The following is a 19,117-nucleotide window of genomic DNA, read 5'->3' as shown; positions in this document are numbered from 1 at the left end:
CCCATGCAAACACAGGGAGAACATACAAACTCCTCACATATAAGGCCATGGTTGGGAATTGAACTCATGACCCCAACGCTGTAAGGCAGAAGTGCTAACCACTGAGCCACTGTGCTGCCACCGTGCTGCCCCAATCATTAGACCAATCACCCGATAAACGACCATTTAGCCTGATATCTCATTGGTGTGTACACTTAGACGATGAACGATGATCGTTCTAAAGCACCGACCATCATTTGCTTTGATTGTTCAGCAGAACTATAAATCTCATTCAGCTATGGAACGACGTCTTTCCAATCCTGTAGTGTGTATGCACTCACCATCAGGATCTCCATAGAGTTTACAGAGTCTTGATCTTTTCAACCAACGTCTATGACAGATGAAGAGCACAGATCTGAGGGTAAGTCTTGTAAAACATGTATAGTGTGTACACATGAATCTACATGCTGATCGGGACATCTTTTTTTTTTTTTTATCAGTCGCTGGTACAATGATTGGAGATAACACATTGGTCGCAGAATTCTGTATTGTGGACCCAGACTTAGTGTGTGGAGTCATTTTCTATTTCCACTTCTTTGTATTCATGTCATTATAGCATTTATTCCAATTGTTAAGGACTTATTGCTATTATGCCTCTCATGTCATTATCTCAGAACGTGTTTATAATATCGCTGCCGTCGGTAAGAGAATACCGAATGGAGAAGTCTAAACTTTTCTTTGATATCTCCATTTGCTTTTCCAGATTTAAATCCCCATCTTCTCATTAAAACTGGAGAGACGGCAGTGTTACCCCTAGTATGTCTGAGTTGATATTCAGACCGTAAGGTATATAACACTTTCTCACAGACATATACACAGACTATCTGCCTTGATGTCACACTTTACTCTGCCCTCTGCTTTATTCCTCACATCCAGGCTCTCTCTCAGCCCTGTCACTTCCACCTAAGAAACATTGCTGGAATACACCGTCTTCTTACCCAAGATGCTACCAAAACTCTTATCTATTCTTTCATTTCATCTCCCAACTTGACTACCGCAACTTCCTGCTATCAGGAATTCCCTCTATCCCCAATTCAGTCAATCTAAGATGCTGCAGCTAGACTATTCTTCCTCTCCACTCTAAATCTGCTGCACCATTTTGCAAATCCCTACACTGGCTCCCTGTGTCCTCCCTACTCCAATTCAAAATACTTACCCTCACCTACAAAGCCCTCAACAACACCACCCCTTCATACACCTCAAATCTCATATCAAAATACTCTCCCTCCTGTCCTCTTGGATCTATCTCTGACCAGTGATTCACCTTGTCTTTCACTCTTTCACTCCCACCTACAAGACTTCTCCTGTGCTGCTCCCCACTTATGGAATTCCCTACCACACTCAATCAGGCTTTCCCACAGCCTTCATATCTTTAGAAGCTCTCTGAAAACCCATCTCTTTAATATTGCTTACCCTGCTGTCACCTATACTACCAACACTAAAGCACCCACACAACTGCCCCTGGTTTTAAAAATTGTCCCTGTAAACTTTTTTGTCTGAGCAGATGTCCCTATTTTTAAGTATTGCCTAACTCAGGCCTGTCCAACCTGCGGCCCTCCAGATGTTGTGAAACTACAAGTCCCAGCATGCCCTTCCAGCTATCAACAGGTTGTCTACTGGCAAAGCATGCTGGGACTTGTAGTTTCACAACACCTGGAGGGCCGCAGGTTGGACAGGCCTGGCCTAACTGTTCTTTATAACTCCTCTTTTTCTGAACATAAAATGCAATTTTCTCTGTCTATTGTGTTTGCAACAGATTTTATTGTTCCTATATATTTTAGATAATTTATAATAAAAAAATTACATTATGACCATATTCAATAAATATTTCACGATGAGGATCATAATGCACCAAAGTCTATCTACCCACTTAGTAGCAATGTGCTCCTGGGAATTATTTTAAATTGTTGGTAACTATGGACATAGGCAAGATGAGACCTGTGGCTAATTGTTACTGAGGTCCTGAAAGTTGTAGATAAACCTGTTGAATGCACACATTGCAATGATATGTCCATCTTTACAACGACACAGTTCAATTAATGAACCACGTCTTCAATAACCTGTTTGTTTTAACTGTGCTCTTCTAACCATGGTCAAATCATTTTTCTAGTGCATGTGACTTATCTGCACCTCAGAATAGTCGATTAAATGTGCTTCTTACTAGTGAAACTGAAAGTACAAAACAAAATGAGCATAAGGGGGAGTCATGTTTGGAAATGATTGCTGTTGATCTAGGGAGGGCAACACAATGGTCATTCAATATGCCTGGAGGAGGCAACACAGAATATGATAGAAGTAAACATGATGAATGCTTGAACACTATAAACACTACTACTACTTTTTACTGGATCACGGGAATCCAGCCATTTAAATAATTATAACACATTTGTATTAATATATGAAAAACTTGTTTCTAACTTAGTGAAAGTAAGAACAATTTAAACAAATAAACTTGTCTTGGCCATTGGCAAATACAGGAATAGAGGTCATTGGTACTTATTGTCAAAATAAAAAATTGAGATAGAGTGCCCTCTAGTGGAAAAGGGAGATGGCATTTTGAATCGCTTGCCTTCTATTTTAAAATTTGCTACTAATAATTTTTTCTTTATTAGTCATGTAGATTACACCCATCATCAGTCTATGGCACACATGTATTGCCTTTCCATGTTTGCACATATTTGCCTAAAAACTGGGAAAAAAAAGAGATGAATCCTTAATCTATCAAAAAGAGCTGTTCAGTGCTCTCTGCAGAATGTATTTTTTTCTAACAAGTTTTGTTTTTTAACACTATCATTTCCAGAGTTATCAGTTTAGAGGTAATAGTGATCACATGTACTTGATACACAACAGACTCTTCCCATTTTTTCAAAAACTTACATCTTAACATTAATTCACAACAGTTTAATGTGAACAGACCTCTGAACAGGGTCCGGACTGGGACTAAAAATCAGTCCTGGCATTTAAAGTACACAGGCCCACCTCAGTTTCAGCAGCAAAGAGACCATGTACCGTCGCACGGAGGCAGCGCCAAAAAAGGCGTGACCACATTGTGTTGTGGGTGTGGCCAACATGGAGCATTGATACATACATTATAACAAAGCACTACATTTATCACGCCCTCTCAGACACTTCACACCATCCCCCCAGGCACATTATTCCCAGCCCACTGTACTTATCTATGCTTCCAATTAACCTACTAGTATGTTTTTGGAGTGTGGGAGGAAACCCACGCAAACACGGGAAGAATATACAAACCATAATCCCAGCGCTGTGAGGCAGAAGTGCTAACCACTAAGCTACCGTGTTGCCATTAGCAGATAACATCAGATACAGAGAACTGTGTTCAGCAAACATCAGAAACCCTAAAATAAACAATATTTTCCATTGGCTAATCTTAAAAAAATCAGAACTCCCTAACAAACCCTCACCCCTGCCATATATTGTGGCAAACGTGCATAAAAACACCTAAAGAACACAAGGGGGTGGATTTACTAAAACTTCTAAAAAGGAAAGTGGTTTCCAGGTATAATTTATCTAGTACATTCTAGAACATGATAGCTAGAATCCGATTGGTTGCTATAGGTAACACCTTCACTCTTCCTTTTTAGACGTTTTAATCTAACCCGTTGTGTGTTTGTATATGTTCACTCTGCGTTGACTTTTTTTTTTTAGTATAACAGGCGTCTGTGGTAAAAAAATAAAATAAAACATCCTGTTTTACCTCTTTTAAGCTAAACACATTTGATAAACGCTTCCTGACGTCATCTCATTGCATTTAATGAGAGAAATGTAGCTTTTCAATTGCGTTGACGTGCATCAGATGTGGAGCAAGAAGCATTTAGTGCATTTTTTTTCTTTCTTAAAACGCATGTAAACGCCAAAATTGTAACATCTGTGTGTGTATGTAGCCTAATATATTTCGGATTCTGTTATTGGGGTCTGCCCAGATCACGGGTAGATTTACTGCCCCTAGGTCAGGGGGCCGTACTGGAATGTGGGGGGGGGTGGGAGAGACCCTATAAATTGCCACTACCCTATTGGCTATAAACACTTTGGATAATGGAGCCTAGTTCTTCTATAATTCCAGGCTAGTGCACTTACACAACAAAATATTGTGCAATATGTGGGGAGTCTACTTATCTATCCTCAAGCCAGAGAATATGATGCTGTCTAACACATACATGTTAATTCAAATATGTTTTGTACTAAAGATTTTCAAAACTGCCAAATTAAATTGCCACAGATGCCAGAAGGAAATGACTCCTCAAAAAGTCTTTGACATAACAACATTAATATGACGCGGCTGTGTGGTATCTTCTCTCTGTGTCCTGCTATCTGCAGGATGCAGTGTGGGTCTTATACTTGCACTGTCACTATACTATAAGGATATTCAGTACAAAGTATTATATTGTGCAGTTTTACTTCTCTGCTAACTCAGTAGTGTTCACTGGCGGTCAGGTCTCCTGCATTGCGGACTTCACAAAAGTGAGTTTTTGTTCCCTTAGAATTCATTTATTTATTTGACGGCAGAATTTTGTGTTTTTTAAACTTAACAGAACAGTGTTCTATAAAGACTCTTGTTAGTTTTGTTATGATGCTAAGATTAGTATACAGGATATTAAGGGAACTATAGCCATATTCTAAAAGGGTATCAATTGCAATATTCTTAATTTTAATTAAATGCACAGTACTATATGTTTTGGGTTTGCTGGATGACATTTTTAGCATTTAGTTTATAATTTAGCATGTGGGGACAACTACACAGTGCTACTTTCTTGTTCTATATTGGGGACAGAATTCTCAGTATCTCTTATTTTGCCTCAGGTATGAACAAGCATCACGCAACGTTTTTAGTCTGCTTTCTGTCATTTGTAAGATTTTGTCTTATTCTGTATGTACGGGTGGCTGCACAGTGCCACTTTTTTTTTTTGGGACTCAAACTTTTAATATGTCCTTATGCTAACATTTAACACCAATAACACAAAAAACATTATTATATATTTACAAATATTTACAAATATTCACCACAAACACATCATAGCCACACAGTATAGTCACTCAGACATACACTATAGACACAGACACTTACCTTGTTACCGCCTTCCTGCGCGCTGCTCGGCGGACAGACAGTCTGTGACTTCCGCCTATCCAAGTAATCACATGGGACGGCACCTGTCACTTGATGCTGTCCCAGGTGATGACTTGCATAGGCGGCAGACACTGACTCTCCGTCCGCCGAGCGCGCGCAGAGTGCTGCTGCTCGGCGGGCATGCGGACCGGCCCATCTGACCATCAGCCCTTCTGGCATTTGCCTGAAGTGCCAAATGGCCAGTCCAGCCCTGATCCACAGTATTTTGTGTTGATATATGGTAATGATTCCCAAATACCATCCACACTGTACTTTATTGGTAGTTCAGAAACAAGTTTCTAGACTCTTTGTGCAAAATAAACTCCCAGGGGTATATTTACTAAACTGCGGGTCTGAAAAAGTAGAGATGTTGCCTATAGCAACCAATCAGATTCTAACTGTCATTTTGTAGAATACACTAAATAAATTATTATTATTATTATTATTATCTTTAACTTATAAGGCGCCACAAAGGATCTGCAGCGCAGTACATTACATATACAGAAAACAGAGACCCAAGACACAACATGATACAGAAAGAACAAAAATATATACAAACACAGGTAACAAGGTAAAGAAAATCAAATTATTTCTGGGACAGTTAGTTAAAGGGATGACAGAAATCAGTGATAAGAAGGCCAAAGCTAAAGAAAACAGGGCTAGGGAAGCAGGCCAAGAGGTACAGAGGGTGATGGAATAGTAGAAGGAGCACACAAGGAAAGAGGGCCCTGCTCATGAGAGCTAACATCCTAAAGGGAAGGGGGAGACACAAATAGGGTGGTACTAACTGGGGGAGAGAGCCAGGACAAGGAAGTTATGAGGAGGACTGATAGACTTGAAGAAAGAAATGAGTCTTAAGGGCACGCTTGAAGCCTTTGAGAGTAGATGCTAACCTGATGGAACGTGGAAGATCCGTCCACAGCTGGGGAGCAGCCCGGGAAAAGTCCTGAAGACGGGAGTGAGAGGAGGTGATCAGTGAAGTAGTGAGGCGGTGGTCACAGGCAGAGCGGAGGGGGCTGGTAGGAGTGTAGGTAGAGATGAGATTGGAGATGTAGGGAGGGGAAGATTGCTTAAGAGCTTTAAACATGATTGTGAGGAGCTTAAATTTAATTCTGTAATGAAAGCTAGAATCTGATTGGTTGCTATAGGCAACATCTCACTTTTTCAAACCCGCCGTTTAGTAAATATACCCCCTATAGTCCATCTTGCCAATTTAAAACCTTTCCTTATGTGTAATAATCTGCTAGATACACTCTTTAGCAGGCTGGATTTAGCACTTACGATTTTCGAGGAGTCCGGTATTTGAAGTCCTCAGTCTATGCTCCCACCACCACGTCATCCAGACAGCATCAGTGAAAAGCTACTTACTCTATTCATGTCAAACGCGGTAACGTCAGTTTGTGATGTGCCCGTGTGGGGGGCTGTGAGCACACGGCAGGTTCTCAGCTCCCCAAACATGAACAATCTTCAGGAAATGTAAATGCTAAATATACTCTGCTAGAAAGTACATCAGGCAAATGATTTTATGGTCCCCTGATTGTCAGATCTCTGACACTGATGGTCCCATCTTAAGAATGGTTGAGCATAATCAGACTTTTAAATGTCCAAAATTATATGTAGTGTCCTCAGCCCAGTGGCGGATCCAGGGGGGAGCGATTGGGGCGATCGCCCCCCCTAGCAGGGGCTTGCTGCCGGCGGCTGCACTCTATGTGCAGGTCCGTTCAGCAGTGACAGGTAGGGACAGTGTGCTGCCCGGATGCTCTGATTGTGTTTTAAACACACTGTCCCTGCCTGTCACTGCTGAACGGACCTGCACATAGTATGCAGCCGCCGGCAGCTTTAGATGTAAAAAAAGGGGGCGGGGCCTAAATCGCCCCCCTTAAATCACCCCGGGTGGAAGAATTCTCTAGATCCGCCCCTGCCTCAGCCTACAATAATAGAGGTCCTGGTCGACTTATATATAATGCCACTAACAGGGATTATCCAATATTTAAATATTTACTTAGCAGACGTTTTATACAGCCTAATTATTGTAATAATAATAAGCGCTACATTTAGACATAGAATAGATATTGTTAAAAGTGAAGATATTGCCAAATATTTTGAAAATATTTGATTGCCAAATATTTTGAAAGGGTGTTACCCAAATGCAAAAGTGTGTTTAAAATCAATACATGTAGTAAGAGGAAATCCTATCATTCAAATTAAGAATAAAATGACAAATAATCACCTTATATTACAACACTACAGTGCACAATAATTACAAATAATTATTAGAAATAGTATGAAAAGAAAAAAAATAAGCAGCATAATGATATTAACCTTCACACAAAACGCATGTAAAGCGGAGTCATGCACATCCGTATTAAACTGGATCTGAAGATACATTTCTTGCTGGACATGGGTCTAGGTCCGCTCTGCTCTAATAAACAAGACCTTGCAGGATATGTACAATATATATGTGGAATATAAAGTCCTAGCAGAACATACAGAAAAACAATATTTCAATTGATGTCACCTGTTAATACTATAGTCAGTAATGACAAAACAGTTTCTTTTCTCCATCCAATACATTTAGTAGGATGTTATGAATGTTTACTATATATTAAATGTATTTAAACAGTTGCTTCTGATTGCAAACACATGTTCTAGCCGTATACACAGCTGTCACCACTTAGACCTGCCCTGTATCAAGTGCAAATGATAAACACGGAACTCTGAGATACCCGAAGTTGGAATGGAATGTTGCATCATGCGCTCAGGCTTGGCACGTCCTTACTGTACATTGACTACGTGCATATACCCATATATTCTCCTCCCCGTTCCACCCCTGAAATCGGAGGCTGTTGTAAAGGTCCTTTGTGCTCCAGGATGAATGTGATGCTGTTGTGTTCACTGGAGTATAGTCTGGTTCTGGGGATGCGCAGAGCAATATTACAAAAAATACGGCACATATAGGCATTTACGTTCCTTAATGAATCAGGCCCAACATATGAACCCAACAAAATATCTCCTATGCTCTTATCTTTGCTATATACAAATTGTGGGTACCACAAATCGCTATTGGCCTGTGTGTATGGTAGTCTTCTGACCACACTCACAGGTCCCACCATGAGCAGCAATCTGCCTGAGCAGAATAGTTGTACGATTAGGCCATAAAACAACTTTAATTTTAATATGCTGTCCACTAGAGGGCAGAACGGTGGTACTGTGGTTAGCATTGCTGCCTCACTGCGCTGGTTCCATGGCTTTGATGTGGCGTTTGTATGTTCTCTCCATGTTTGTAGGGTTTTAGTCCAGGTAATTTCCTCCTACCGTCCAAAAACATCCTGGCAGGCTAATTGACTTCTGATAAAACGGACCCTCACGTGAGTATCCGCATGGTAGAGTATTTAGAATGTGAGCTCAATGAGCAAATTACGTGAATCATTACATATTCTCTGTACAGTGTCATGTCCTATGTTTGGCACTATATAAATAAGTAACAATAATGTGCAATCATTTTAATATGCAGTGGGAAATACGTTAAACAGGTGTGAAATTCACTTTTATTGTGGAATAAGTAGAACTTTAGGTATAAAGAGACTAGGAAAATATACTGTATATTATTATCATTTGCACTCTGGGCTGCTCTTATCTGCTCCCATTTTTCTACAATCTTAACTATTGGGTATATAATAATATTGTTACAAAGTAAATTCAAAAGGTAAAATGTGTATACTGGACTTGTTCTCATGGCCATTTCTAGGGAACTTGATGGGCTTTTTCTAAGAACGACAGAATTGGCCTATGTGTGGCAAGCTTAACCTATTCACTTGTGAGCTGGAGAGTTCATGTATCAATTTGTGTTGAAAAAAATAGTATCCTGAGCTTTCACAACCAACACCCTTACCTGCTCACTATGGTGGGAAGATATAACTGCAGTTACTTTATACTTTGTGGAGATAATATTGTTACTTTCTGCAAAGCACAAAGAATCTGATAAGGTTTCTACCATTCGGCAGCAGACACATGAATTAAGTTGCAAATCATCTTATTATCATTTGAGATCTATACATAAAAAATACCAGGACATTTATCTTAATTTATTTTTGATAAAAGGGAGCAGACCAGAAAGCACTTGATCCAGTCTTTGTAAAGATTCCTCTCTCTCCTTGTGCAAAACAACTTGAAGTATATTTATTAAAACAGTATTATTGTCAAATGAGATAAGATAATATCACTTGGTGCAATATTATTATAAGGCCCATTTATCAAAGTGTCTTAAATAACTCTCTGATTGATGAATCTGCCCCACAGCACCACAGCGCGCAGTGATATTATCTCACACGTGATTATATCACCCATTTGATAAATAAACCCTATCAAGTGTTTGGCATTTGAGTGGCAGGTCAAAGTGGTATCATTTTAATGATTAAATGTTTTTTTCAAAACTATTATACATGCACAAACATGTGATAGATGTGTGTAATGGACGATCAGGCTATACACACTTGTGTATTCTGCATGTCTTATTGTAGCAGGGCTGTAAGCATTGTGCTATCCTGTAGCACACAGACACACTGATTTCCCTGCGCCATGTAACATGTATACTTTATAAGTCACTGGCTTTTATAATGAAAGTGAACCTCTTGTCACAGTGTAGTCAGAGATATTATGGACTTAACCAGTGCTATAGCAATGCAGCCTATTAATTCACTGGGAACATTAACATTACTGAGGCATGAAGTGTAGGGACATATTAAGTTCCCTTAAGAAATACATATGTCTAGGAAGCAAAGAGATCATAATAAAGCAAGTGGTTCCTGGATTTGACGTTGGACATGTAAGTTTATGTATCTGTCCAGGTATAGTTTAATGATCTATAATCTCTAAAGAGGTGAGTAAACTGTAATGTAAAAGGTAAAATTGGACTCTGATGTATGGATGGTAAAATACCATGGTCCATAGCTCCTGTAAGGATCATGAGGCCAAATCATTTTCTGATTAATAATATCAAAAAAGCAAAAGTAACCTAAAATCACATAGGTGTATATTTACTAAACTGCTGGTTTGAAAAAGTGGAGATGTTGCCTATAGCAAGCAATCAGATTCTAGCTGTCATTTATTTAGTACATTCTACAAAATAATAACTAGAATCTGATTGGTTGCTATAGGCAACACCTCCACTTTTTCAAACCCGTAGATTAGTAAATATACCTCATTATGTTTTTGTTTTTCTAATACTTGTAAATGTTGTTGATTTACACTTATTGTTTTCTCCCTCATGTTTAATGGAAGTACCTCCTTAATGCCAATGACATTCATGCATTCAGACACTTTGAATAGAAATGTGGTTTATGACATTTGGAAGGTAATTTCTAATAGTCCTTATGTTTCTAGTAGTGTAGTTACATTTATCTTACTACCATTAACCAACTCTAATGCTATAAAAAGTGCCAGCTCATTCTTCTTAAACTCCTATTTTAATATGTTCTAATGATCTGTTTTTGGCAATAACAACATAATCTGGTCCTTCTGTCCCCAGTCCAGAAACATCAAAGGCACGTTGATATATATATGTATTGTTCTGAGACGTGTCAGTGAAATATACGGAACAATAACATTCTAAAAGGTTAAAGTTCTCCAGCTATTTTTTGAGCATTTAACCATACTTCTTCCATTCTGAGGTTGCATATCCTGGGCTACATGAGTCAACAAGGTACTTGTGGATTCAGTGAGGCCTTTGTGGATCCTGTGATTGATCCTCCACACTTTTAGGGCTAGATTTACTAAAGGGCGGTTTGATGAAACCACCAGTTTTAAAACCCTTGCACCCATGTGCATGTTGGCACTGGTCATGCCACATGTGTGCAATATAACTGTGCCTCCATCATGATATAAAAAGTGTTGTCCTCATCATAAATAATTATTGCCCCCATTAGCAATCAAATTTTATTTAATCTTAATATAATTATATATTAATTTTGCCCCTTAATATAATGAAGAATAAAAATGACCCCATAAGTTAATTAGAAAATAATTTTGTACCCATAATCAATAATGATTGCCTCCATAATTCATATCTCAATGGTTCCTCCTCTTATGCTATGAATGGCGAGATATATCAAGCAGCAACTAGCTAACTAGCCTATTAGAAGCAGGTATTTACAAAGCTGTCTTTTATTCTGGTGGTTTTGTGGCAGTTTTGACTAAACCGCTAATGATTTAGGTGTTTTGAAACCACCACACATCAGTGACAGTTTTACATTCAAGCCTCAAACCGACCTATAGTAAATATAGCGGTTTGAAGCACTAAACCGCCAGAAATTTGTGGGGATGTGTGGTGGTTTCAGACCACTGCCTAACACGATTTTTAGTAAATCCATCTCTTAATGTCATTTATATGAGAATAGCATATTTAAGATTTTTGCCTAATCTATGGGTCAGTGTATTTCCACATAAAGCTTATTATTATAGTGCAGCCATAGGGAACCGGTGGATCTTCAGCTGTTGTGGAGCTACAAGCAACAGGCAGTTTTGTCGTCCAGCGCTGGTACTTGTAGTCCTCAATGGCTGGGGTGCCAAAGGTTGTGTGTGCCTGCGATATTGGAATATGTAGATGAATATGGCTCTGTTATTAGGATGAAAGTGTTTCTTTCCTCCAAAAACAGTAGAGTGAGCTATATTGCTGTTTTAACCAGTGATGCTGATGTGCTGAGGCCTAAATAGCGTATCACATAATCGTACGAAACTCTAAAACAGATTACATTTAATAAAACACGTTTATTTTTAATCTCTGTGGCTATGTGAATTGTACAGCAACTATGAAAGTTGATTGACAGCCATTGCTTTGCACAGTCCAGGCTGAATCACATACAATACAGTACATACCGCTGTCCATGGTGCTGAAGTCACACGTGACTGCCCAGCAATGTCAGCATTGTATGAGTAGAACAGTTCTCTTGTATTCATCTACTCACCTATATTAGCTAATATGTCTTCGTTTTATTTCACTTATTATTACAGATCTTAAACCATCAGAGTCAATCCTATCAGTATACACCAAGAGCAAGATAATGAATGTATCTTTAAAATGGTTCACTAAGATTTCAAACACCTGAGTTGGATCGTAACAAACAGGGGATAACATTGTCATATTAATCAGACTGGATCAACCTGTGGCTCTACAGCTGTCCTGTCAATAGAGGCATGCTGGGACTTGTAGTCCCACAGCTGCTGGAGACACAGGTTGTCCACCTCTTATATAAATCATATAAAAGGAACTAACTACCTACAATTAATTGCCAAGAATTATTCATTTGTCAGCCATAGCCACTGCTCCTAAGGAAGAGCAGTTTTATTATGCGAGACTCTGATGCCCCCTTGTGTCTATTTAATGACAGTAACAGCTTTCACCGTGCAAGAGTGATATTTACAGCACACGTACAGGCCAGTGATCATTTCAGGCCATTTAGCAATATGGAAGAAACCTGTTGAAGTTTACCTGACGAGACAAAGAAAGACAAAGAGTGTGTTCCATGAAACACTTTTACATTCCATGCAAAGGAGAAATGTCTTTAAGGGGCACTTATATATACAATAAACTAAATAATTGTTACTGAAAGTACTAGTTAAGATTTAGTTACAAATAAGCCACTCTGCAAAAGATTGCCATTTGCAATAGCTATAGGATTAATGGTATTGAATGTGATCGGCGTCACACAGCCTAATGAAGTGGGATGGAGGGGGGATCACCCCCCTCCCATTAGCATCTCACAGAAAAATACTTCAGTCCTCTCAGCTTGGCTGCACATTGCTGGCAATACAGGGAGTTTAATTTCTACATTTTATTTCTTATGCTGTCTTGTTCCTTTCTGGGGGGCATCTTCGTGATAGGATTCCTTAATCAACCCCCCACCACCACCCAATAACACCTGCAGGCAACGAGGAACCCAGTCACGTTAGTCATTTGAATGGCCAGGCTGATACCTCACAGCAAGTGATGCGGTCGATACACTCAAACTGGACTAGGGGAGGTGTTGCACTGAGTCATGCCTGCGTACAGACATTAACTGCTTCCCCGGCTTTAAAATAGCGTAGCCAAGTACTTGTGGAGGAGACAGGGGCATCCCCAATTTATATTTGCACCCTATTCACATTCATACGTCTTTTCTCTCTGGGATTCTTATAAGACATCTCTATTTTTGGGGGAGAAAAAAAAAAAATTGGAAAGACTGCAAGATTTAGGATCTGGGTGAAGTAATCTGCACTTGGATACAGGAAGGTGGACAATAACCAGGTAAACATCATATCATATCATCTGTGTATGTACTGTATGTGTTTCCTTTGTTAGCAGATTATTGTTGGGAAGTGAAAGTTCAGCGGCAACATAATGGTCTTGGAAAGGAATAAACCGAGGAAACCTGTTACACCGTTCTTCAGTCGCTTCCTTTCCAAACCCCATTCAGCTCTATGACTTACAATAATGCAGTTGTAATACTTAAGTCGTTCTGCTTAGATCTGGCTAGGCAGATTCATTTAATGATAACGAATATATTACGAAAACGAATATATATTGGTTTAGTTGTGAAGGCAGCGCCTAATGTATGTATTGATATTGTCAAATTGGTTTAGTTAGCTATGATGAAAAAGTACAATGCATTAATAAAAATGGTGGCTACTAAGTTATTAAAAGAGGACATTTCCATTAATAGAATTAGGTCATTCATCTCTGGTGTTAGAATTTGGAGCTAATTGGTCTCTAATTAATTTGCTTTTATATTATTATAATTACTAATAAACAGTTACATTTGTCTGCGCAGAATATGACCTCAATAATAATGGAATAAAAAGACTTGATATATGACATTATATAAACAATATACTTACCTACAGGTATGTATAAACTGTGATCGTACAATTCTATGCATGAAATAAGCAATTAATACTATCTGTACTCTGTATTGAAAAAGCGTCATTTTTTCTTATATATGTCAGTTCATTTGCTTGATAATTTCACCATTTCCCTCCTACCTGGGATGAGTCTGACGCAAGTCATTATGAGAGACCTGTGTCCATTGATATAATTGCAGGAGACTGCATGGTCTGCTGAGCTAGACAACCTCACATTGGACATATATGTTAGGGACAAGCTAGAAATTCATTTGAGTTTTCTGCTAACCCCCTCAGTACATTGTCCTAGAACAACATCAATGCTTTTCATATTTTCCTTCCAGCATCAGGGACTGGTGTTCTCCTCTACTCCACATCAGAAGGAAATGTTGACTGATTAGACCAGATTTAGGTCATTGTCAACAGGACTTCAGATTTCCAAGGTCATTTCAGTCCAAGTGGACTCGTTCTAAACCCTCAGATCGACATTTCTAAAAAGTGCATTTTTTCTTTCTTTGAGGTGGATCCCCCACACGGTCTCATTTGACAACAGAAAAAAAGGATATTGGGTACTTATCAAGGCAACCAAACAGTAGGACTTTGTCACTGGAGAGATGGCTTCGTCTTCTCCTCCCTCATCTAGTGCCAACCAGGACACCAACCCAACCAATCTACGACCCACAAGTATGAGCACATATTTATTTGGTCTAATTTCGTGTTGACTTCATTCTGTTACTTCTTATATTTAGCAGCAATGATGTAAATTAATATATCACTATGGAGAAAACTATGTTGTTGTTTTTTTTTTTTTATCAAAGTTGATTTAAGTTACTTTTATGGTTTATAATGTATTGTGTGAAGACCATCTGAGACATTTAAACATCTTTCTGTTGATTAGGGGAAATGGTACGGTTATTAGCATTTCAATGAGCAGCAATTTGCCTTTCCCGTTGTCATAATCTTGTAGGCTTTTAGTGAGCCTTATAATCAGCCTGTATTTTGGTGATAATTGCAGCTGCTGTGGGTGAAATTGCTGTGCATTTAAGGGATTGTATTGTGCTTGGAATGGGTGACAAGCAGAGATGTGAGGTGCTTGTTGGAATTACTCCCCAATTCTGTCTGGTCAATTTAGGCGATCCCAGAAAAAAAAAAAATATTATATATATGTAGAATGTGGATGACATAATCACAACAGACAAAGAGGTGGAACACAAGACAGAAAAGGCTGCCAGCCACTCTTAGCCTGAATGGGCTGCAGAGGCTGTGAGGCATGAACACAGAGTCATTATCCTGATTATCCTGAACGAAAGAGGTTGGGAGCACAGAAAATGCACATCTCAAACTGCAACATTTTTAATCATTTTATTTTTATTTATTTTGATTTATTTCTTCTCTTTCATTTTAAGATCTGTCTGTCCAGAACAAAACCATTATCGCTTATATATATATATATATATATATATATATATATATATATATATATATATATATATATATATAATATTCTGAAAACAAAATTATATTGGACGTTTATTATGAAGATTGAAATAATTTTATTTTCTCACCATTATTGCTATTTTTTTTTTTTTTGCTTTTACGTTTAATATCAACACGTAAGAATAATAGTGCTTATATTTTCCTTTATGTAATTTATTTATCTATTACTTCCTGAACGGGTCAACATGTATTGTATAAATCTATGGGTGACTTAGGGTGAACCCAGCATTGTGTCTTGTCTGCCTGTCTGCTAGCAGGCTCCAGGTATTGTATGAAGCTGCTCTGGTGTGTGTGTGTGTTACTGGCTGGTGTGGCTGGCTGCGGACACGCTCTATTTCTCGACATTATAGGGTCATATATTTATCCCTGATCCCTCATTCCATTTACTGCTCATGTGATCCTTGAAGCCTCTGTCCCCAAACCAATCCTTACCCTGGCAGCTTGCCCTCCTCCACACCACCGTCACACATCTGCCACCTTCACCCCTCCCAAGGACCTCTATGTGGGCATATTGCACTGGGTAAAACAGAATAATAAATTCTATCCCCATTCCATTCCTTGCTAGATTTCAGCGAGTTGAAACAACATATTAAGGCCAGGGATTAGCAGTCAATTTTAACTATTTGGGCGCAAGATTTAGTTGGGACAAAACAACGAAAATTTAGAGGGGAAATTGATTTAGTTACTTTTGTCATATGTGTTCCATCAAAGTATGTGACGTCCTAACAATATATGACGTCACTCACACATAGGTAATGCACTGGGATTGGCACGGCACTGGGATTTTGTGTATGGTGAATTTGTTTTTCTGAATGCCCAGATGTGCCTTACACATTTACATTGTAATGTATTTTATTATGATGTGCCCTGCCGCAAAATCCCACGTCTTGTCCATATAGGTGTAATCAAAATCCAGTTTCTATAGATTGAACTGAGTGTGAAATTAAGACCATATTTATAGCAGATTAACAAAAGTCAAACATTTGTAATTATAGTGAACATTTCTAAGGCACAAACAGGGTTGGAATTGACAACAAAGATCTCCTGCGACTTCTTGCGCGACAATGCCGACTTGTCGTAACACAGTGCGATTCTCATGCTTCGCAAGCTACCATATAAATACCGCGACTGATTCATTCTCAGCTTCATGTCTGCGTGTATAGAGAGGCATGATGCAGTGTATTATTGCACATTGCATTGTGTGACAGCAATTAATAAATCATTTCGATATTTGTTTCACAACACACTAGATATAGATTATAAGTAGAAACAACGTTTCGACTTTTCCCCCAAGCTTGTGTGAAGATGACCACAGACATAAATACTAATAATCTGCCGCTGGAGCAGGAATGCTCTTGTTTGTGTAATACAAGTATTTTGTGTTCTTCTCACTCTTTTTTTCTACTAAATTATATTGTTTTATATATTATTTTAAATTTGTATACAAATATTTCTATTGTATATTATTAAAACTTGATGTCAAAAAATATCAAGAGAGACGAACCCTTAAACAAAACGATATTTCAACAACACAGATACATTTATATTCTTTTAAAAGTCGTTTTACGTTTTACATTCACCCCTTTCCCCGTGACGTGGGGGAGCGAGCAGTGGGGATCGTGGGACAGTTTTGATACAATCAAGAGTGAGGACACAGAAAGTGTAAATTGAAAAGATAATGAAGAGGGGTGAACGCAGCAGAATCAATAACACAGGGCAGTTTAGATAATCTATTGTCTTGTACTTCTCAAAGACATGAATCTCATTAAAAGCGGCAAATGGCCTTCCCCATACACCACTTAGGTGTATATCTAGTATAGTACATTGTTACACTATTTTATATTAATGTAGCGTAAAGTTACGTGTGTGTGTTTGTAGGTAGATCGATATATATATTTGTGTGTCTGTGTATATGCATATATGTATGTATATATATATATATATAGAGAGAGAGAGAGAGATGTGTGTGTGTATGTGTGTATAATATATATATATATATATATATATATATATATATATATATACCTACAAATACATACAGTGTGTGTGTCTGTGTATATGCGGTTATATATAGAGAGAGAGAGAGAGAGAGAGATGTATAGATATATATGTAAAGATATATATGTGTGTATATATATATATATATATATATATATATATATATATATATATACATATATATACATATATATGTGTGTGTGTATATATATATATATATATATATATATATATATATATATATATATATATATATGTATATATATATATATATACCTACAAATACACACGTAACTTTACGCTACTGTGATATATAGTGTACCAATGTATTATACTAGTTATACACCAAAATGGTACACAGGGGTGGGGGGGAGGGCATATGTGTGTGTGTGTGTGTGTGTGTGTGTGTGTGTGTGTGTGTATGTATCTATCTATATATATACGCTGCATTGATATAGTAAAGTGTATACTGATCAATCAAAATGAGTGGCGTACAGGATTTTATCTTGAAACCTTTAAGTCTTATATGATAAGGGATATAAATAATACATAATCTATTGTCTGAGCCTATCCCAGAGTAAATTATATTGACAACAATACAATGATTATATTGGCGAATATTGTTCAGATTATGACGCTGATAGAGACACCTGAACCTGTGTCAACCTAAAAAGTGTCCAGAAATATTGTCGCAATAAAGTGCCACATTTTTGGAGATGAAGCCGATTTTATGTGTTACTGGAGATAGATTGCGCTGATAATTAAAGGAAGTTTAAATCCCCCCCAGAGGGTGTTGAATACTGGAATTAACACTTTAAATGCCAATGATGGGCCCTGTGTGATATATTGCACATATAGTGACCGTGGGCTGTGTGAGAAGATGAGGGATCAGCTCAGTTGTGTTCCTGCAGCGCCATCACTCACCCGGCTCACAGCCTGATCAGCTAGTCAAATACTATTTTTCAGCCAATTAGTTCCTGCTCTTTTCCGTGACCCCCATTTCATGGCAGTTTACTTGGCTGGAGCTGAACCAATGAATCCCTAACTGTCCAGGACACAGATGAGATACATTGATGGCACCCGGATTACTCCCTATTATCTGGAACAGTCAGGGATGGGGGTGTTCTGCATTGTGACCGTCATTCTGCACAGCCAAACCTGACCTACATAGGCAGCCAGTACCCCCCTCCCCTTCATACCCCGCACATTCTATTACAAGTTAGAAATTCGTTTTATTGTTCACATTAATACATAGGAACCTTATCACATCATTAGGTCGGATACTTCAAGTATTTATGCAGAAACCCAAAATCTGCCAAATGCCTTTAGTAAAATCCATTAAAGCGTAATAAATGTATTAAACAGACCTTGGTCATTTATGTGTATTCGTTATGGATTTACTATTCGTTTAGTCACCGAGATCATGTTTATTTTATCTGATATTTGTTTTGTTACAGTCTAATTTCCATACACAGATATGATGAGTGCAGTATGATGATAATGATGATTTCAATAATTACCATATAAAACATTAATGTGATATGTTACTATAAAAGTAGACAACATGTGGTTCACGAATAG

The 19,117-nt window shown here is 38.2% G+C and overlaps 1 protein-coding gene across 2 annotated transcripts in view; it reads left to right on the top strand.

Annotated features, from left to right (window-relative positions):
* Positions 1-4,440: 4,440 nt before the first annotated feature.
* GAD1 (glutamate decarboxylase 1) overlaps positions 4,441-19,117 on the top strand; it is a 64,982-nt gene continuing 50,305 nt past the window's right edge. Inside the window, exons 1-2 of one of the 2 annotated variants that reach the window (XM_075180665.1) lie at positions 4,441-4,524; positions 14,562-14,725. In XM_075180665.1, the coding sequence (XP_075036766.1) occupies positions 14,656-14,725 (70 nt within the window). In that variant the 5' untranslated portion in view covers positions 4,441-4,524; positions 14,562-14,655. Of the gene's footprint in view, positions 4,525-12,865; positions 13,449-14,561; positions 14,726-19,117 lie in introns of those variants that run through there. The other variant, XM_075180664.1, reaches the window with a different exon arrangement.

Source organism: Mixophyes fleayi, chromosome 7 (genome assembly GCF_038048845.1).
Source record: "Mixophyes fleayi isolate aMixFle1 chromosome 7, aMixFle1.hap1, whole genome shotgun sequence".
NCBI classification, from domain to species: Eukaryota; Metazoa; Chordata; class Amphibia; order Anura; family Limnodynastidae; genus Mixophyes; species Mixophyes fleayi.
The sequence above is the reverse complement of the archived record's forward strand: the minus strand, read 5'-3'. Positions and strand labels throughout refer to the sequence as shown.